The sequence below is a fragment of the Mustela lutreola genome, chromosome 6, assembly GCF_030435805.1.
Source record: "Mustela lutreola isolate mMusLut2 chromosome 6, mMusLut2.pri, whole genome shotgun sequence".
Classification (NCBI taxonomy): Eukaryota; Metazoa; Chordata; class Mammalia; order Carnivora; family Mustelidae; genus Mustela; species Mustela lutreola.
This window is the reverse complement of record NC_081295.1, coordinates 73,345,041-73,368,272: the sequence shown is the minus strand read 5'-3', so window position 1 is coordinate 73,368,272 and position 23,232 is coordinate 73,345,041. Positions and strand designations below refer to the sequence as shown.

The 23,232-nt window shown below is 36.5% G+C and overlaps 1 protein-coding gene across 2 annotated transcripts in view; it reads right to left on the bottom strand.

Moving 5' to 3' along the window:
- THEMIS (thymocyte selection associated) overlaps positions 1–23,232 on the bottom strand; it is a 186,829-nt gene that overhangs the window by 79,037 nt on the left and 84,560 nt on the right. For both annotated transcript variants that reach the window (XM_059177600.1, XM_059177601.1), the window contains exons 3-4: positions 22,456–22,914; positions 8,761–9,809 (exon numbers count right to left, since the gene is read on the bottom strand). In XM_059177600.1, coding sequence (XP_059033583.1) covers positions 8,761–9,809; positions 22,456–22,914 — 1,508 coding nt within the window. The remainder of the gene's footprint in view (positions 1–8,760; positions 9,810–22,455; positions 22,915–23,232) is intronic.

Below are 23,232 nucleotides of genomic sequence, written 5' to 3'. Positions count from 1 at the left end.
TCTCTTACACTAGGAGAACAGATATTTCTTGCTTTTATATATTGTTTAATTCCACAATTTTACAATCAGCACTTTTCAATTTTTTGAATAAATAACAATAGACTTATGCAGTATTAGTGGTCTATGATATATATATATATATCATATATATATTTATATACACACACATATATATACACACATATATTTAGCAAATATATATTGGCTAATTTTGTAGTCAATGGCCTAATGATCTTATAGGATTTGGTTATAATTTGGCTAATTTTGTAGTCAATGGCCTTATGATCTTATAGGATTTCCTCTAATTTTTTTCTCTCCTCACGAGATTTTTTTTATGTGATTGGTTCATGGTAAATATCTTAAACAATGGCATGTCTTACAAAATAGCTAAAAGCAACTTGCTTTATTAGAAGTGTATATTGATAACTAAGCACTAGGTAGACATTTTCCAAGATATCATGATCATATTGAAGTTAGATTCTGGAAAAAGTATGATAAAAAAATTTTTTAGTGCTATAATAGGCTGGCTGAGGGATTGTCCTTAAATAATGCATTAGCATGAATCATATGTTTCTCTGAATTTTTAGAATTTTTATGGACCTCTAGTCTCTTAAATTCTATGTTCATTTTTACTTACTACTCTCCTCTAATATTGAGATAAATCTTTTTGTTCTTCAGTTTTCTACTTATGAAATTTTTTTTAAAAATAGTGATTTTAGGAGGACTCTCTTTAAACATTCTTTCATAGTACTCTTGTGCTCATTTTCTATCTTAACATTTACCCAGGAAATTTGGTTTGGGAAACAAAACATGAATGTTTTCATTTATATAGGCCTGGAAACACCACCAAAAGATTAAAAGTAATGGTTCACTTGTAAGAAACTGAGTTGTAGCAAAACGTATTTGCTCAAATATATAGCCTATGTCTTATCAATTTATTTCTAGGTAAGGTTTTTATTCTAAATTGAATTTAGAACTGATATAGAAATGGAAAACTCAGATAAATCAGTTTTCAAAAATGCAAAGCTAGCTGGAAATAACCTAACCTCCTCTAGATTTTTCCAACTACTCTTCAGATTTTTTGAAAATTTTAAAAATGAAATTGAAGGAAGTGACCTCAAACAACAGAACTTAAATATCTAGTGAGCCAACACTCAATGAATCAATGAATCCCTATAGGGATTACAGGAAGTAGGTAATTCACATGCCCTTACTTTATACATACTGTGCACTCAGCGTTTCAAATACTGATTCTTCAGTGATAACTGGTCATTTCTGAACGGGGATTTCCAGGTTATGAATGTTTGTTAAAAATGAAAACTAACCTAATCTTTGTAAAAGCCAGAAATCTAATGTGAAATGATTTACTATAAATTTCTTTCAATCATTTTGCCAATCCATTGGAAAAATAAACAAATTTTTTAAATGATTTTTTGTGGCTAAAAAATAATAACCACTAATACTAAAAATGTGATAATCACATATGCAGTGATGTATTTAGTTCTCGACTCCACAGATGGGAGAGGGAGGCAAGGAGCAATATTCACTAATGTTTTTCATCAGTCTTTCCTCACTCCCTTGCTGAGAATATTGTCAGTTGAAAACTCAAAGAGGGCCAAAAGTTCGGTTAATTCAAGAATTTCTGAGTAGGATTACACTTCAGCCTCACAGAAGGAAAACAGTATTCTTTATACATAAACTCTCTAGAGAAAATGAGTATTTTATTATTAGTTGAATAACATTCATTTTTTGTTTGACATTTCCTGAAAATCAGGCCATGTCTCCTTAATGTCTGACTTTAACTAATTTTTTTCATTTAAAAGTCATTTAAGCCATTCTTTGGCTATCCAGCTGTATATATTAATATAGTATATATTATACCAGAGAAAAACTTTAAAAGTTCTGCTTACTCTCTCACTTCCAGAAGCACAAAAAGAACCTATAACTATTCCACACTTCCTATTGAGTACAGAGTTCTACCTGCAGGGTTTCAGCTGGAACTTGAGTTTGGCTAATTTTCAACTCAGCACTTCCTTTACTCATCCTTTCCCTTCTCTTCCCACTTTTTTTTACCTGCTCCTAATATAGTTGGCTGTTGACAGGCTCATGCCTTTAAATTAGGCTACAGATCTTGGGCAACTCAAAACCCATGGTGTCTTAATCTGTATGTGCCTTAACCTTGAGTACAGCTCAAATATCTGCTGGAAATATGACAGATTTGTCAACATTTTAAAGGAAGATCATAAGTTCCCTCTTTCTTATTTCTCAGATTTAAAATCCCAGCTTTTTATATATGTCCATGTTCCACCATTTTTTGCCTTTCAAAAAATGTCCCTATTCACAGGGAAACAGACATACAACTTCTATGTTAGATGGAGAGAATGCATTGCGTGTAGATAATCTTCAGAACTGTAGAGTTGGTTACAAACCCAAACACTCTTAATGTCTTTATACTACATCAGGTTAACACAAACAAAAGCACAGGATATAATACTATTCTCTAACAATCTAGATTTACCCTAGGAGCGTGGTTTCTTTAACACTTTTCAACCACTAACTGTCACACTGGATCAGAAGTGAGTCTTAGCACCCATTAGCAGCTGGTGAAGTGTTGTCTCTGCACCTCCCAGAAACTACTGCTTCCCCTCTGTCTTTTTCAGCTCTCTAATTCTGGTACCAGGCATGTTTTCTGCTCAAATCACACCACCTTGTCATTACTGCCTCCCTTGCTCTTCGCCTTAATGTCTCCTGTGGGTGTTCTTGCCCGACAGAAATCTAGAAATTCCAGCAGCAAAGTAGACACTTGGGCATTAAATGGCCAAACAGAGTTAGTGAAATGCAAGATTTCTGGTCCCAGGTGCAGTCTCTGAAGGAGTGGAATATCTCATCTTTCAACCAAAGGTTTGTTTTTCTATCTGGTTATAGGCCCTTTCATCAGAAGACAGAAGTTACATTTCTCCTGTGTGGCACTCAGAAGTCATAGCCATATATATCCACGACAGGCAAAAACCCCAGTGAGTACAGGTTCTTTCAAACTATCTGAAACTACTTCTGACATAGGAACTAACCCTCAGGAAAGGAGAGTCTGCCCCACAACATTGCCATTTAGAAAATAATTTTAAGCCCAGCCATTTATTTAGCCATTTTATGACACTGTTCTCATCTGATGAAGAAACAGAATGCAAAGATCTTAAAGATGTTATGTCTACACTGTCCTAAGCCCAAAAAGAATGTTAAGGGGTCACTCAGGACATTTTCATCCCTTTGTTCAGACCCCATCCATTATTCCCCCTAATGGTTATCACATTTTCAAAACAATAAAGTCCTCCCATGGAAAACTTCCTATGTCTCAAGATGCACTGTTATCTTGGGGGGTATCTACAGCCCACACACCCTACACCTGCCCCTGCCCCAATATATCCATATTAAAATTTCCAAAGCATTACTACAGTCGATCCTTCCTTATTCTAGGCATTACCCAAGCTAGAGAGCAGTTGCATTTCTACCCTGGAAAACAGTTCTTTCTATTTAACCTAGTCTCTATAACCTGTCCTCATACAGTCTTAATTTCTAAACTTCCTAGATGAACCTGTAGGGTTCATCACTGGTGGTGAATATCTGTACTCTCAGGTAGTAAATGCATCCGTCCTGGTGTTTCACAGTGCAAGAAATGATCTCAGAAAAGTAATGACCCACTGGGAAGGCATAAGTAAACTTACATAATGAAGAATCCAATATTCTTATCTACATATAGAATAAGGTATTTTAAGGAGTTAAGTGGGTTTGAATATTTAAACTATGAACAGCCCTCCGAGTTTAAAGCAATATTCCATATGCAAGTTAAAATCTTAGAGGCTTGTTTTCAATGACTGCTTCCTGCCTGTGGAGTATAAAAAGTGTTTTAACCGATCACTTCTAAAAGCATACATAGATAGAAGAGCTTTAATGTAGATATGAGAAGAAACATAAAAGAAATATATGAATGCATGACACTGTGATGATAAGAAATAGTTGGTTGCAAGACTTTTCAAGTAGATTATGCAGAAACTGACAGAGCTTCTGTTTATATTTCAAAAATGATCTGCTAAGCAGATTTCTATCTTCATGATAGGAAAATCTGTTGAAAATGAGGTCAGTAGGTCTGAGCACAGGTAAATTATAGTATTCTCTCCCATTTTAAAGTGATTTCATAGAAAATATAATTCTTTATCTACTACACTAGCATTGATGAAACTACTTATAAACAAAGAATTATTGACCCTTCTCAACAGACTGATAAGCCTTCAGCTGAGCTCAAGTGTCCTGATAATATCTCTGACCTAGGGTTTCTTAGCTTCTGCTTTTACCTTTTGGGGACAAGGAATCTATTCCCATATATTACACATATATTGTCTTCCCTTTGACTCTCAGCCAATGTGAGATAGAAAATAAGAATGTATTCTTCGGGAGTGCCTGAGTGTCTCAGTGGGTTAAGCCTCTGCCTTCAGCTCAGGTCATGATCTCAGGGTCCTGGGATCGATACCCGCATTGGGGTCTCTGCTTGGCGGAGAGCCAGCTTCCCCCTCTTTCTCTGCCTGCCTCTCTGCCTACTTGTGATCTCTGTCTGTCAAATAAATATATTTTTAAAAATATATTTAAAACAAAGAAAAGAAAAAAAGGAATGTATTCTTTGCCACAGAGTAGCTCCTTAAATGTATACAACAGTATCATTCAAGTTTAATCACACAGTTCCCTCAACTATTTCTCAGATGAAAATGGCTTTGGGATTATTTAACATCTTAACAAATAACTCAACATTTAACAAACTTCTATGACTCAATATTCTTTAAAGTGGGATTCAGAGGGGTGCCTGGGTGGCATAGTCGGTTGAGCATCTGACTCTTGCTTTTGGCTCAGGTCATGGTCTCAGTGTCCTGAGGTCGAGCCCCATGTCAGGCTCCATGTTCAGCATGGAGTCTTCTTGAGATTCTCTCTTTCCCTCTGCCCTTCCCACTTGTGTGTTCTCTCTCTGTCCCTCTCCGAAATACATAAATCTTAAAATTAAATTAAATTGAATTAAATTAAAAAGAAGTGAGATTCAGAAATAGACAAAATGATCCTTGTATGGTCTGACCAGTGAACTAGCAATTAGTGATTATTAAGTTGATCTGGAATCCTACACATATGAATTTAGTCAAAGATTGCATTAGCTTTATTTTAGTAACTGTGAGATACTAGGAAATGTATATACTGGTCTCTATCCTTGGTTCTTGACACAGAGTTCCTAAATCCTTTGGAATTTCCTGGATAACAGGAATATTTTTTTGTTCTAATGAGGTGACTCTGGATGGGCTTCTGGATGGAGGCTGTTCACCAGAAAAATCACCTCATAATTAGAAGCTTGGAATTGTCAGCCCTTCCACCACTGTCCACTCTGGAATTCTTCAGAGAGGGAAGAGGGACTGGAAATGGAGTTAATAATTGATCATCCCTATGTGAGGAAGCCTCCACAAGAATCCCAAAAGTGTGGAATTTGGAGAGGCTAGCAAACACTTCCATATACCAGGAGGGTAGTGTATCCCAACTATACAGGACAGAAGCTCCTATGTTCAAGACCCTACCAGACCTTGCCCTGCATATCTCTTCCTCTGACTATTTATCTCTCTATTCTTTATCACATCCCTTAATAAACTAGTAAACCCAATTCCTGAGTTCGCTGAGCCTTGTTAGGGAGCTCACTGAACCTGAGGAGGTGTTTGTGGGACCTCCAATTTGTAGCCTTCTCGGATAGAAGTTGTAGGTAACCCAAGGACCTACTACTTGCAATTAGCATCTGAAGTGGGGGTCAGACTTGAGGGACTGAGCCCTTAACATGTGGCATCGGACACTATCTCCAGGTAAGTAGTTTCAAATTGAGTTAAGTTGTAGGACACCCACTTGGTGTCAGCAACCTGTTTGGTGTCAGAAAACTCACATATCTGGTGTCAGAAGTATTGTGATTGTGGCATTTGTGTGAATAAAGAAGAAACTGAGGAGGGGGTCTGATGGTTTCTCCAAGTCAGTAACCTGGGTGTAACTTATTGTTTTGTGAGTTTCTCTCCTAATAAAACACTTGGATCATTTTCATCCGACATTCTGTGAAATGACATTTTTAAAACTTGTAGCCCATATTTTTTTCTATGAATGTTTTCTTCGTAAGTTTAGGATTTTTGACTCCTTCCTTTCTGCCTGTAATGGATATCTTGGGTTCTTCACATACTACACACACCAGTCCACATTCCCTTCCCCACCAGTCTTGACTGTAAGTTGGGACAGCCAAGGAATCGACTGAACCAGGAAATAGGCAAGTTCTCCAAAGTCCCCCTCTTTTTAAAATGAAAACAAACAAAGAGATGATATTCTTCTCAGTGGTGAGACTATATAATGCTGGAACCATCATCATAATGTGCCTTGTATGAGTAAAACTAGTCTGTGAAAGTAACTCTGTGATGAAAAGCAAAATCCACTTTGGCCACATTCAAAATTCTCTTTCCAACTGTCCTTAGGACAGTTAGCTGTACCCTTAGGTTCTCCATGGATATATGAGCTAATAAATTCATTAGCCACTTTGCAAAAAAAACAAACAAACAAACAAACAAAAAAAAAACACCATGTTCTAACTTAAATATAGATTTTTCTATGCAAAGTTTTTACTTATTCCTCATGCTTAACTTCTGTCTTATATTAGCTTTCTATTGCTGCTGTAACATAAACTTGGTGCCTTAAACAATACAAATTGATTATCTTACAGTTCTGTAAGTCAGAAATCCTACATAAATCTCACTGGCTAATGAAGGTGTTGACAGAGCTGATGAGGGAACAAAAGACTGGCTGAATCTTGGTCATCAGCTCCAGACCTCACTCCACCATACCTCACCTATATTCCAAAACCACATCAGAGCTGTGTTCCTTTCTGGAGGCTTTAGGGGAGAATGTTTTCTTAAAATTTCTAGCATCTAGAAACTATATGCATCCCCTGACTCAATTCTCCCTTCCTTCATCTTCAAAGGCACAACACTATCTCCCTGTGACCATTCTCCTGAGTCATATCTCTCTCTGACCCTGACTTCAACTGGGAAAGGTTCTTTTAAGAATCTGTGACTAAGTGGACCTATCTGGTTAATCCAGAATAATCTCCTCATCTCAAAGTCCTTAATTTTGAGCACATGTACCAAGTCTATTTTGCCATCAAATGTAACATAGTCACCAGTTCTGGAGGATTAGGCATGAACATCTTGGGAAGGTATTGCAGCGGGAAGGTGTGGGGGCGGTGAGGCGGGGAATTATTCTACCTACCACTAAAAATGAGACCAGCATTCCATCTCTCACATCATTCCGTTCAGCAATAAAAATATATTAAACAGTAGAAGTCAGACACACTCCACATTAATAGCAACCTGTTAATCAACATTATTTGGGAACAATTTTTTTATTTAAAATGACTCCTTCAAGGGAGGTGAACCATGAGAGACTATGGACTCTGAAAAATAATCTGAGGGTTTTGAAAAGGCTGGGAGTGGGAGGTTGGGGGAAGCAGGTGGTGGGTATTAGAGAGGGCACAGATTGCTTGGAGCACTGAGTGTGGTGCAAAAGCAATGAATACTGTTATGCTGAAAAGAAATTAAAAAAATAAAATAAAAATAATAAAAATAAATGACTCCTTCAAGATTGTTTTTTCTGGAAAGGAAATTTCTGCTCCTTTTATCTTTCTTCTGAAGATGAGTTTGAAGATTCTTTCCAGATTTATCCAGCATACCCTCAGAATGCACTCTTTGAAATGTAGAATTAAAAGTATTTTCATACCCACATACTTGAAGCCTGAGGCTGCTATCATTCCTGAGTATAGAGAGTAAACACAGCATCTCTCTTTGTTTTACTAATTGCTTTGTTTCCCCAAGCTGCTCGAACAACATCTGCCAGGCCAGAATGCACTCCTTCCACACACCACAGCACCACTGCCGGCCAGATAAACGACCTAACACTCCATGGTGTACTGGCAAGTGCTTTCCAGGCACACAGCAGGCAGTTTTCAAGAAGCAAAGACTTTAAGTAGAACTGAAGCTGAAACCCCTCCCTTCCCAAATCTTTCCAATGGTTATGGAGTTGTTGATTCTGTTATGATCTCACACTGTCTGCAATTTTATTGATTTTGTTTTTCAATAGAACTGTTAAAGATTACAATCCTCAGATAGGCAGAATGTGGGCAGATGCTCATATGCTCACACACAGTTCTGCCAAGATATTTTTACATCTTTTTGCACATAAAACAAAATGAAGACATGTGTTATAGATGCATGCTACTGATAACCCCCCCCCCCCCCGAAGAAGGGAGTTTATTGTATGCTCATTTCCTGGATGAAGTATTAAAACAACTCTACCTAGAAAAAAGAACAGCACTTCCAAAATAAAAGAGATTTGCTTCTGAGGAAACTTATCAAACATTCCTAATTACCAAGACCCATTGAGACGGCAGTTTGGGTCATCATATCCAAATGTCATCCCTGCTATTTCTAATTCAATACAAACTTCTTGTCACATCTACTGGTTAAGCATCAAAATACAAAATGCTGCAACAGCTTATGCTCTGTTGATGTTCATTCATCTACTGTGCATCAGAAAGGCTCATTTCAAATATGGCATGAAAGAAAGAAAAGTAAGCAAAAAACAAACTCGGAGGAGACTTGAAATAAACTGCCTCAAGAAAAATGCTAAAAAGGAAAAACTACAAAATCATAGCCTTACCTTGGGAGACTTAAGCAGACCCACAGCCCTGTTTTCTGCTAAGGTGAACGGGGTTAGCTTTGTTTCCTCCACTGAGGGATGTTTGGGAGGGCGAGGTGGGGGGTGGGAAAAAGAGCCTTCATATCTTCGCATCATGTAATACTGTTCTTCGGTGATCTCTTCAACCAGACTCCTGACTAGAACTGATCCTGTGTCCCCAGAAAAACTATTAACTAGCTGGACAGTCATATTTAAGCGGCTGACAGGAATTTCCCAGCACTCCTTGGGGCTGGCAAAGTCACTTATGAGTAGATAAGAGTCTGTGATAGCTTCCTCCAGCCTCAGTCCTGGTGTAGCAGCCAAAATGTCTTCTTCAATGGAAAGATCTCTCACAGATACCTTCACGTTGAAGGGCAAGTGGAACTGTGCACAGAGCTCAGAAATCTGGTACTGTTTCTTATCGTGAATCACCTCTACGAAACCTCCTTCCATGTACAAAGGGAGCAGTGTTGCCTCATAAGATTTTTTGAGGATTTTTTCACAGGCCAGAACATTCACCACTTTTTTGATTCCCTCACAAAGGACTTCAGTCGTCTGTGAGTGATGCACTAGAAACTGGTCCCCGACAGATACGGATGATAGCTCATGATGAGGGGGATAAAAGGCCTTGGTGGCCACTACGTGGAGAGGCTCCTTTTCACTCTTTGCTATCTCAAGGTCATAGGCAGTTGGGAACTCCCGAGGTCGCCGCTTGAATTTGCCTTTATAACTAGTGGGGATCAAGAAGTGCCTTTTAGGAAAATTGCTTCGAATTTCTGAAGCTAAGATTCTCGATGCCTGGTACTTTTTGTGGATCACAATGGTTTTCCCAGGCTGTAAAGTGCTTCTGGGCAGCTCGTTTCCCTGAGGTGCCTCTATGACTTCAGCCACTATGGGGAACTCTTTACTGGTCATTTCAAAGAGATCTTGTGTAGATAACAGCTGAAGAAACCAGTTGGCATCATAACTGTCAGTAATGTCTTTGACTTCAACATCTAAACTGGGGAGGATGCGAACTATATCCTTTCGGACTGAAAGAAAAAAAAAAAAGATTATGACATTTTGTCCATCAAAGTGTTGCTCTGAGATGGTATTAGAATCCTTACTGGCATCATAGATAAATTCCACTGGAAAAAAAATCAGAGACTCATGATGTAACACTTCTTATGTGTGACTTTCATTTTTTCAGATTTTAAAATGAAGTAGATCGTATGTAAAATCAATTCCCATAAGCTCACTGCTCAGCTTACAAAAGAGATATTAACTTGTTCCTTCCTTAGAGCCCTATGAAGCTTATCAAAATTTCATCTGCCTCACTATAACCTAAGGATAACTATTTTCCTGATTCTAGAGTTAATCATTCTCCTGTTTTTAAAATAGTTTTGTCTCACATAACATAGATAAATATAGGTGCATATTTATAAGTATATATCTGTGTGTATATATATCTTTTTCAGAAGGTTTATAACATCATTCGAAGTCATGCTCTTGAGCTCCAGCCATAATATATGAAATTATCTTAAAAGAAATTTTCAGTACTTTGAATAAAGTACTTCCTGCATAAGGCCCAAGACAAACATTCTTCATGCAAAATTCTGTTCCCTTGCAGAACAACACTGCAAGATCATGGGATACAAGGTACTTAAGACTAACATATGGAAGTCAACAACAAGATGCATGCTTTTCCAATGTGGAAGTTATTCTTTCTCTGCTGATGCTCCATTAACCTGGATAGAAAAGGAGAGTCACAGAGAAGCACGGAGAAGCCATTCAGGAGCCTTAGGTAAGCTGGTGGGTACTTACCAATGTATTCTTTGCCTAATGTGGCACTGAGGACTCTAATAAACCTCAAATTCTTTCTAAGCACCCACTATCCTAGGAAGTCTTTGTTGGAGACGAGAGAGACACTTAAAATATTGCCCTAAAATTATTTATCTGCTCTCCATGCACTCTCTCACCTAGATTGTTAGAATGGTCTTGAATTAGAAATAAAGTTACTATTAACAGAGTTGTATAATGGTTTATATTGTCCTGACAGTTTCCTACCATGTAATGTTTTATAGCGTTTTCACAATCCACTGTTGTTTCCCAATATCTCCAGCCACATTTCTATCAATACACTTTCTTCCTTGCATGCTTTTGAAAACAAATAATTTGGAAGATTTTGAAAACAGAATTTCCTCTTTAAAAGCATTACCTATGTTATTATGTTTTATATTTTAACTTTATGCAGCATCTGGAAACTATAACTTTATAAGTAGTGTTATATTATTTGCACATGCTGTGTAACAGAGTTCCTGAAGGCATAACATGAAAAAGCATTATTTTATATTCTTGAATAGAGAACAGAAAAAAAGGGAAAAAAAATCAATGGTTGTCTAAAGGATGAAAATCTATAAAAATGCTTCATTAAAAAAAATAAAAAGACTCAAAGAACACTTCTTACCTTCATCAATTCATTGTAAAAAGTTTAGCATACCCAAACTTTTAAAAAAATATTTTATTCATTTATTTGACACAGAGAGAGAGAGAGGGAGGGAGAGAGAAAGAGAGCACAAGTAGGGGGAGCAGCAGAGGGAGAAGCAGGCTTCCCTATGCAGGATTTGATCCCAGGACGCTGGGATTATGACCAAAGGCAGACACTTAACCAACTAAGCAACCCAGGTCCTCCATATACTCAAAGTTTTAAGATTATTGCCACAGGGGGCACCTGGGTGGCTCAGTGGGTTAAGCTTCTGCCTTCAGCTCAGGTCATGATCTCAGGATCCTGGGATCGAGTCCCGCATCGGGCTCCCTGCTCGGCAGGGAGCCTGCTTCCCCTCTCCCTCTGCTGCTCCCCCAACTTGTGCTCTCTCTCCTTCTCTCACTCTCTGTCAAATAAATAAATTCTTAAAAAAAAAAAAAAAAAAGATTATTGCCACAGGCTTCCCTGAATCTGAAGGTAATTTTTAAAACTCTAAGATCTCAGCAAGTTGGATAGAAATTAATGAGGTCTAAAAATTGTAGCACTAGCATTAGGTAAGCATCATAGTCTCATGCCATTTCTCAAGTTGAGGGAATAGTGAAACATTGGTAGAACAGATGTCATTAAGGACTTTCTGCAGGCTCTGAACTGATCCATCAGAACATAGGGACCCTAATGTAACCTAGGTCCAAACTATATTTGGGCACTACAGGTATCGTGGGTATAAGAATCTATGGTTATTTTGTTGACCAACATATCCCAGCGTCTCAAATAGCGCCTGGTATATAGTAGGTACTCAATAAATGAATTGAATAAATGAAAAACTATTGTCAGAACAATATCCTTGACTGAGCATTAAAGGATGTGATCTGTTAAATAAGTAGAGTTCCACATAAAATTTCCTTGGGAAAAAAATTTTGTACCACTAATACTCCTGCTATATGTCATAGAAGGTATTATATATATATCAGTTAAAACATGCCCCTGCAGGTTGTAGTTTATCTTATTCAATGGCTTTTTCTGTGCAATAAGTATTTTTACTTTTACTATTTAATTTCTGTAGAACAATAATCTAGTATTTTAAGGTATAAAAATAATAACAATGAATGTGCCTTAGTAGAAGATTCAATAAGGAACAATAGTACATGCATTGAAAAATCAACAACTCGTCTTTGATCCATCAGAGAATTGAGATTACAGGGCAAACCATCGCTCCCAAAATGAGATAAATAGGTTAATACACACTTACTGCTTATTGGCAGCAGAAGCCTCTACTGGATTCAACAACTAGTAAGAACACTTTAAGAGTAATTGACTACTTGCTGGAGACAAAGCCTAGACAAGTTTAAGAGATAAAACTTCTGGGGTCCATGTTTAGGGGGATTCCCACCCCCACTTTCATATTTATTCCCAAGAGACCCACCAGGTTCTCAGGGTGAAGATAGAGAAAAATCCCTTCATGCTTCTAGCAGAATAATAGAAAAAGTCACAGCATTCAGTTTTCCTTAAAAAAAGGTCTGCCCTCAAGGAAAACTATTTTACCACAGCCTAACCAACTTGGGTTTTACCAGAGTTGAACTGATGTAGGGGAAGGGAAATACCCAATTATTATCTCTTCTATCTTTCCACATGGGGAAGGGAAATACCCACCTCCAGCCCCCACTTGCCATATTCTATCTCATCTAAGGAAGCATGGGGAAGAAAGCTGAGAAGCACTTGTGAAGGTCATAGGGCACAGTGCCATGAAAAGACTCAGACCTAAATACAGGATTATAGAATGCATCTCTTCCCCTATACCTTACTAACCATATCAACAAGACTCCTGTATAATAACAGGGGATTATAACTGAAGCATTTATATTTCTGTTTAAGAAGTGGTCTCTAGGGGTTCCTGGGTTGTTCAGTGGGTTAAGACTCTGCCTTCAGCTCAGGCCATGATCTCAGGGTCCTGGGATCGAGCCCTGCATCGGGCTCTTTGCTCAGGAGGAAGCCTGCTCCCCCCTCTCTCTCTGCTTGTTCCTCTGCCTGCTTGTGATCTCTGTCTGTCATATAAATAAATAAAAGCTTAAAAAAAAAAGTGGTCTGTAGGGAAAAACAACAGGGAGACAAAAAACAAGGACTCTGAATAAAATTTTAGCCTCTAACATCTATAGATACAGAAAACAGTAAACACTGACTAACTCACAGCTAGATAAACATAAAACCTCATATTAAAGGCTTATTTGCATCAGTTTCTTTTATCTGATACATTGTGTCTGCTTTAAACAAAAAATTACAAAGTCTAGTAAAAGAAAAAGAAAAACAGTGTTGTCTGAAGAGACAAAGCCAAACTCAGATATGCAGAGATTTTGGAATTTCCAGACTGGGAATTCAGAATATGATTAATATGCTAAGAGCTCTTATGGAAGAAAATGGCAGAAAAGATGCTGTAATGTAAGCAGAGAGATGGAAACTTTTGTAAAGAATTGAAAGGAAATGCTCGGTATTAAAAAAACATACTAACAGATATGGAGAATGACTTTGATGGGTTCATCATTAGACTAGACATGGCTAAGGAAAGAAATCAGTGAACTTAAAGATACACCAAGATATATTAATAGAAAATTCCCTAACTAAAAATTAAAAGAAAAAGAATGGGGGAAAAAAAAAAGGAACAGAGTATCTAAGCACTGTGCGGTAACTACAAAAGGTAGAACATGCACACCATAGTGATGCCAAAAGGAAAACAAGAGAGAAAGGAACAGAAACAATATCTGAAGTAATAATGGTGGAGAATTTTCCCAATTTGAGGAAGCTCGAGAACAGCAAGCATGATAAATACCAGAAACCCTACACCTAGGCATATTATATTCAAACCATAGAAAATTTAAAAAAAAAAAAAAAAAAAAGGAGAAAACCTGAAGAAGCCCTAAGAAAAGAAAATCTTACCTCTAGAAGAAGAAGGATAGAAACTAGATTGTACTTCTCTTCAGAAAGCATTCAAGCAAGAAGAGAGTAAGTGGCATACTTAAAGTGTTTAAAGAAAAGAAACCCACCAACTTAATATTCTATCTCCAGCAAAATTATCCTTTAAAGGTGAAGGATGGCAGAATATGACAGCCCAAAATAAATTACTTTGGCATCAAGATTATTTTGAGTTAAAGGCACTTTATAAAACAGCAGGTGCAAGAAGGGTATTCTAATCTCTCCTTTTCTTCCTGAAAACAGGAGACAAAACTCCGATGTGAAAAATGCCTTCCTTTTACCAAGAGAGAAGAAACATCCTTCCACAAGGAGTTAAAGCCAAGTGAATTCTGCCCAAACAGACCTTGTTAAACTAACTCTTATCTTCTTTTAGTCTCCCCACAATACTTAGTCTAGTTACTTCTCCACAGTTGCCTCTTTCATTCAAACCAATATAAAAGCATGTAGATTTTGCCTTTTCGGGAGTCTTCACTCCCTTTTGAGGGCTCCCCTTTCACATAAAACATGTAAATCTATCTGCTTTTCTCTATTTAATCTAAGTAAATTTAATTCTCAGGCCTAGTCAAAAAGAGATTATTGTTTCTACATATATTTTTTTTAAAACAAGTTTTGTCAATTCCAGCCCTGTAGTTTCTCTCAACTGCTAGTTCCTCCGACATTATTATCTAATAATAATAATTCTTTTATTTGTTGGAAATTTTCACTCTCTAAGTTTGATTTCTTTGTCATTTACTTTCCAAGATTATACTTATATTTTTCTTAAAAGTGTTTTCATATCTGATTGCTCAGTGAATCGTTTTGTTTATATTTTTGTATCACATTATGCTTTTTATAGTGATTATTAGATGTATTAATAATTTCCAAACTTTGCATTATTCTAGGCTTTTAAATTAAGATTTTCTTTATAGTTCATCCATTTGGTCTCAATTTTCTTTATGAATATTCTGTGAATTATCTTTTTTTCCCATTTATTCAGCTTCATTTCAACTTAAGAGAATATACCAGCAATTTCATTTTCTTAGATAGTTTTTCCCTGGTTCTATTGTTGTTTGTATTTATGAATAGAGAAAGTGCCTTTTGGGTTGCTCTCTAACATTTGTAGCAAAAAAAAAAAAAAACCATCACGATCTTCACTCAGAAATTAAGTCTCATTTAAAATGAATATACTTATATTTACTATGGGCTTATTTATAATAGTTTTCCTTTCATATTTTTATTTAATTTATAAAAGCTATGAGACGTGACTACCCATTTTCTTATCCTGGATGACACACGTCGACAAGGTTCTCCACTGATGTTTGTGATGGTTATTATCTGTCAACTTGACTGGGCTTTAGTACCCAGTCACTTAATCAAACACTATTCTAGGTGTTTCTGCAAAGGTATTTTGCAGATGTGGTTAACATCTAAATCAGTTGACTTTGGGTGAATGATGTTACCCTTGATAACATAGGTGAGTCTCATCTAATCATTTGAAGGCTTTAAGAGCAAATATTGGAGTTTCCCAGAGAAGAAAAAATGTTGCCTCAAATTCGAGCATCAACTTCTGCCTGAGTTTACAGCCTGCCAATCTGTCCTATGAACGTTGAACTTAATAGCCCCCGTAATTATATGTCAAGTCATTAAAATTAATTAATATGTAATTTTGTTTATATTATACAATATAATTATATATAATGTAATAAATATTTTCTGTTTTTCTGGAGAACACTGGTAAAATATTTACAGTTGGTAGAATAAGAATAAATATTTACAGTTGGCAGTATAAGAATAAATAAATACACATATAAATTGTACCTTATACTGCTTGCTGTTTGATATTTCTACTATCAATAAGATTACTTGCCTAAAGGAAGAAAATGAAAAGGAAGTAGACTAAAGTATTCATTGGTTCTAAATATCATGTTAAGTCACAATATTTTCATAGGCACATTAAGAAAAGCATCACTAATAAAAATTGAACCTGTTATACAAATATAAACAATACAACTTTGGTGCCCTGAAGTGAATGTTCTTTCTCCTTAGCTATTAAATTCATAAATATGTTATCATAATAAATCATATCTGAATATGGTGAGGCAGGAAACTTTTCTTGTTACCTAAATAGGAACTTTGTACTATGCAGTATGTGTGCATACAAAAACAGATATTTTAGTTGCTTCATTAATTCATGTATTCAATTTTTTTAAAGATTTTCATTTATTTGACAGAGAAAGAGAGATGACAAGTAGGCAGAGAGAGAGGGAAGCAGGCTCCCTGCTGAGCCCAGAGCTCCATGCAGGATTTGATCCTAGGACCCCAAGATCATGATCTGGGCTGAAGGCAGAGGCCTTAACCCACTGAGCCACCCAGGCGCCCCTCATGTATTCAATTTATTCAATATTGAACATTTACTTATCTCATGCATTGAGAATATAAAAATAAATACATAAGAAACTCACTCTGATATGCTAATAAATTACTGAAAATTATCTTTTAATAAAAATATTGTTTATAAATTGTACTTCTCTTTTAACAAAATTAGCAACTAGTTCTCTCAAGATTATTGTAGGTCCAGGAAAAGTTTTGGGCTGGGACTAGTTTAAGTAAGTAGTGAGTTTATAGGTGAAATATGTGTCTTTCCAACCCCCTCTTTTTTTTTTTTTTAAGATTTTTAATTTATTTGCTTGATGGAGAGAGACACAGTGAAAGAGGGAACACAAGCAGGTGGAGTGGGAGAGGGGAAGCAGGCTTCTTGCCCTGCAGAGAGCCCAATGTGGGGCTCGATCATAGGACCCCAGGACCATGACCCCAGTCGAAGGCAGATGCCTAACGACGGAGCCACCCACGCACCCCCCCAACCCTTTTTTCTCTCAAATTTAGCATAAGGGCAAAAAGAAGAAAGAGAAAGAAAAAAAGAAAATAAGATTCAGTAAATCTAAAAGACATCTACAACCCTTACATGGAATGAAGGTAGAGCACAAATGGCAGAAGGGTCAAAAATTCGGCAGAAAAGAAAAAGGAAAGCCTATGTTCCTAAGAAGCCATAGTACAATGGAAAGCTTGTCCCATGAGATTTCAAAAAGGCTCATAAATTGGAGACATAAGGCTCCTATGACCTGTGAATGAGAATGTAGGGGGCAAAGGGGCTATCTGAATGTCTGACGCGTGGTTAACTCCAGGTCTCCAACTTTATTCTGGGGAAGACAAGTGGTCATGCCTATGACTTCTCTCTTTGCAGGAAGCAGTTGATGCAGTGTCACAGAATCTGGAAGCTAGGCACAGGCAATCAGGGAAGTAACAGGGGGACTGAGAGCAAAGGAGTTAAGTCTAACCCTATGGGGAAATGGTGAAACCCTCAGCAACTTCCCCACTCAGCTACAGAAATTTCAGAAGGCCCACAAGATATCAGAAAGATTCTTCTCAGATGAAACTGAGCAAGTCCTAGAGGAAAGGCTTAGAGCCTGAACTTAGGGAATGCTCTGAGGACAAAAGCTGGCAAAATGAAACCTAAAATTCAGAAACAAAGGGCTATTATGTAAACATGCCTCACTTGTAAATTAAAAAAAAAAAATAGTGTCCCACATATAAATATGAACAAATGGCCAATAAGCACCAGGCATTGAGGAAAAGAGTTAATAAGAGTGACACAGAGCAAAACTTCTTTTTTTCCTTTTAGGGGGAGGGAGAGAGAGAATCTTAAGTGGGCTCTATGCCAAGCATGGACCCTGACTCAAGGCTCTGACAACCCTGAGATCATGACCTGAGCTGAAATTTAAGAGTGGGACACTTAACCCACTGAGCCATCCAGGCGTCCCAAACAGGCAGATAAAATGCAAGGAACAAAGCAAACTTTAAGAAACTGTAAAATTGTCCCAGAGAGATAAGATATTGCATTCTTAAAACAAGAACACAGTAACATTTAAAAAATGATGTAAGAAATAACTCTTGGAAATTAAAAATATGATAGCTGAAATTAAAAATTCATTAAAACAGTTGGAAATGTAGTTAAGAAATTTTCCCTGAAGGTAAACCAAAGACAAGAAAGATGTAAAATAGGGAAGAAAATAGTCCTAGATCAGAATGGGAACTTCAACAAAAGATCAGAAGTTACAGAAAGAGAAAAGAGAAAAAAAAAAGTTGAAAGGACACTATCAAAGAAATTATCTAAGAAATGAAATATCTGAGTTTCCAGACTAAAAACTGCCATCACAGTGAAAGAACAGGACCACCCAGATGGTTTTAAAGGGAAATCCCAAGACAACCTTATCATGGATTAAATGTTTTCATCCCTCAGTATAAACATATTGAAACCCTACTCCCCCAACCCCTACCCCCGCCCCCAGGAAAAAAGAAAAAGAAACCCTACTCCCCAGTGCAATGGTATTAAGAGGTGGGGTCTTTGGGAGGTGACTAGAATTTGATGAGGTTGCTAGGGTGGAGTCTTCATGAAGGGGATGAGTGTTCTTCAAATCCTATATAAAGTCAATGCCTTGAAAAATTGCACTACCTTTATCTTATTTAGAAATTCAAATGTAAATACAAAAAACACAGAAACAAAATATTTAAAGCAGTTGCCTCAAAGTAGCAGAACGTGGGGAAAATTTGGGAATGGTCAAGGGATCACTTTGTTATAAATCCTTTTACCACTATTTGACTTTTTTGACTTTGATAAATATTGAGATTATTTTTTAAAATAAAATGAAAGAAAGAAGTCATCTCAGGAGGGCATCTGGGTAGCTCAGTGGGTTAAGCCTCTGCCTTTGGCTCAGATTGTGATCTCAAAAGTCCTGGGATCGAGCCCCACATTGGGGCTCTCTGCTCAGTGGGGAGCCTGCTTCCCCACCTCTCTCTGTCTGCTTCTCTGCCTACTTATGATCTCTCTCTGTCAAATAAACAAATAAAATCTTAAAAAAAATTAAGAAGTCACCTCAGAATACTAAACAACCAATGCTTTTTAGTTGTGGTTTTTTTGGTTTTTGTGGGTTTTTTTGCTATTTATTTATCACGTATTATTCAAAATTCAGATACTGCTTTTCTGATACCACCTTTCTGTTTGTGTGATTCCAACCTTCATTTTATAAATGAGTTGCTATGTCATATATCTAAGCAAAAACTGTACCCTTAAATTTTGGAAGGCATTGATGTTTTTACCTAAAACGAAATGCAGCTTTTTCGATTCTTGAAATTTTCATCAGGAGAAAAGTAATTATCAATCTGTACATCAAAACATAAGATGATTAAGAAGTTTTAACAAGCAAGATTTCTGATTTTTAGTGACAACTTTAAATAGATGAGTCAGTTTTTCATTTGTAAATATTATGTATTCCATTTGCCACATTAACATGAATTTTATCTTCCAATGAAAGACACAAACAGATCTTACTATGACTTACATGAGACTAGTAGTTAAAGGTCCTGGGTGGTTATTTATATCTATTTTCCGAAGAGACAGAATGTCTTACAAATCATGAAATGTATAGTGAGAGTTAAGAGGGACTTCAGGCCTATAATGGGAATTATGACCAAGAGTTTCCAGGAACTAATATTTCATGTAAACATGCCCTGCTACTTTTTTATGATGCCTAAATTTTCACATCAATAACATATTAAACACCTAACACCAGGAGTAGAATATGTTATTTTTCTTTATTTACTTACTATGTTCTCTTTTCAGCAAATCAATATTTCAAAGCTTCCCATAGTTCTCAGTCTTTTTCATCTTGCTTTTACCCCTAAGGTTTCTCTAAAATTTTCTATCCCTGCCTCAGACCTATTCTTTTTCTTGTCACTTGAGAAAGGGAGGACTTGAGACAAGAGGGTTTTCAAATATGTCTGAACTCCAGGCCATCGGAAAGTAACTTAGCAAGCAATATGCTGTTGACTTCAAGGCAAGTTTGAATCTTTAATATAAGATAGAATAATGTAAAACAAGACCACAATTGATTTTTTAAAAAATAGTCTAGATTTTATATTTAGAAGAAAAATGCCTACAACAGTAATTTTTAAAATTGGATTTTTTGTGTTGGGACACCTGTCCTCTATTTCCAGAGAATATTCTGTAGTCAGTACACATGCAAAGCAGTACCATAACAGCATCTGTCCTGAAATTGCTATACAAAAAGAACTAATGTCTAAAATAATCCCTAAAAAAGTAAAGATCCAAAAGAAATCAAAATTTGATTTAAATACCATTAAAGGATGGAAATTAGACTAAAATATTTTGAAAAGGATGCTAGCTTAACCAAAGGCCTTCTTCTGGGGCCTTGGTTAGCATGAAACCATACCTAAGTCCATCTAAACAGTTGTGTTAATATGTCCTGTTCATTTGTCAATATTTATATTTAGTAAACTGTATCATCATCCAACTAGTAGTTCAAGTCAGCAGCCTACAGATCAGGTTGACTTCTTTCCTCCTTCCAACAGACCTCCAAATCTTGTTGGTTGTACTTCTTAAATACCAATTAGGAACAAGTGTCCTGCTGATATCACTATTGTGCTAACCCCTCAATACCCTGCCATACACCTAATGGCCTCCTTATATTCCTCTGTCCTGTCCCTTCCACTGAAACCTTTATTAATTTGCCCTTTGGATCCCTTAACATGTATGTCAAGACTCTCCATGACTGATTCCACTACCCAGTTGCATGTTTTGATATTTGTCTCAACCTATCCTCTCTTTTCTCACACCAGCTATACTGAAGCTCCAATATCTTGCTTACTTGCTCTCCTAGAAATTGCTATTACTTCCTTCAATGCTGTCTCCTCTTTCTTTGCCTCCTACTCATCTTCCAGGTCTTAGTTTAAATGCCTTTTCCTCAGAGAAGGCTTTGTTGATCTCTAATCTAAATTCATAAAATGCAGTAGCTACCTTATTTACATGCTTAGGTTCTGAGTTGGCCTACATTTGCAGCTGTTTGATAGGAGATGCCAATGGTTTTTAAAAATTAACAAATTTTAAAATGAGAAAATGTTATATACATTTTTTATGAAAAGTGAGGAAAACTCAATTATCAATTTCAATTACACATCTTGGGACAGCTAACAAAACATTAATGTGAGGTCTAAAATTTGCTGTGACATCCATTTTTTGTCATATTAAAAAATGATCATGCTGTGGCCTCAATTTTTTGCAGTATTAAAATATAATCACTACTTGAATGGAATTCCTTCCTTGTACCTTTAATTCAGATGAATTAATTAATTTCTGGCTAAATCACTTACATGTAACAAAATTTACATGTAGTTCTAAAATGACCCAAAGATTCGCAACAGTTTTTTCATATTTATGTAAATGACCAACAACCAACAATATTTATAGGAGCAGAGATAATTAGAATTTGACATATCCAAGGAATAACCTTTGACTAAACATTTTTACATACTGCTTTTTTTTCCTCAAGTGTTATACACAGTACCTTAATACAATCTTATTCCATTCTTAAAACTACTCTAAGAGGTAGGCAAAAGAGATATCATCATCCCCTCTGCAAAGTCACAGTTTAAATGGCTCACCCGAAGTCATCAACTATTAAATTACTGACCCAGGGTCAGAATCCAGGACTTCTGACTACCTACATAACTCTTTGCTCCATGGTTGCCCACTTAGTGCCATGATCTTGAAAATTCAAAGTATTAATTCCTTTGGGATGGTCTCTCCAGCTATTCCTATTTTTAAATACAAATAATCCTATAAATATTATATATTAAAATACACTTATATGTGAATTAATTTGTCACATCATTTTCCCTTGAGCCAGAGGGACTCTTAGCTAGTAAGATTTATGACCAGTGGTGGGTAGCTAGGGGGGGGGGGAAGCTATTACAAAAATAGCAGTAAGGGACATATTAAGGAAACTTTGCATCCTTATCACTTTGCTGACCACCTTCATACAAGAAAGGCTCTTTCTAGCCAAATATACTCTATCTTTAAAAGTAGCTCTTTTCTGACCATGTTTAACTGGCAGTGAAAGAAATGAATTAGTAGTTTAACCTGTCTGCACCTGCCAATTACTGTATTTACATTTTGATAGCACCACACAATTTTATATATATATATATATATATATATATATATATATATATATATATATTCAATTTGACCTTTGCACGAAATACACGGTTTATTTATTTACAGATGAGAATCTAACTCTCAGCGGTCTTACAGGACAAGTTGGGGACAGGGTCACATTCTTCAAACTAAAGTCTTCCTCCTTCCCAAACCCCACAGTGCTCACCCTCATAGAGCATCATTCTCAGTGGATACTTACATTTCATCACACCTTGAATCTCATAAACAGGCTTGAGAACCAGAGCACCATAAAAACCTTTAGGGAATGGATTTGTTAAGTCCCACTTATTTGAAAAACCAGTAAGCTTCACAGTTCGTGTTCTGTTCTTTGGGATCTTCCATTCAACAATCTCCTTTAGAGTATAAATATGTTCATCTTCACACTCATAGAATTCTCCTTCTTGTGACAAAGGCAAAGTAAATGAGTGATTCTGCTGATTCCTTACCACTCCACAGTTCACCATTACTTCTCCACTGATCTCTTCAACTGAGTTGAGCATGATTTGCTCACCATGTTTTACAATGAGATTGTCTAGCTTTAGATCCTTCTGATGATAGAAGCAAGGATGCCCTAGTCTACTTGATCCAATGTGAATGGTCCTTGTTATTTCTTCCATAGTAAGGTATGGAGTTTTATCAGCCACAATCTTAAAAAGACCTAAGAACAAAAGAATTATGTAAATTAAAGAGAATTCTTACAATGAAAGTTCTCATAAGAAATCCACAGTGAGAGAGTTATAAAACAAGTACAATGTAGCTTTTAAAAAGTAATGTATTTGTTTTAGTCCTGATTTTTTCAGGTCAAATTGTAATGTATTATTTGTAGGTTACTGGGTCATTGGATTCAGGCAACACCAATGGAAACGAGGGGAAAACACATTGAAATAGAAAAGTCCTGTTCTTGGAAGTGGGAAATATGAATGAAATACTGACTGACTGTATCCCAATGACCTGTATAATCTTCAGCAAGACATTT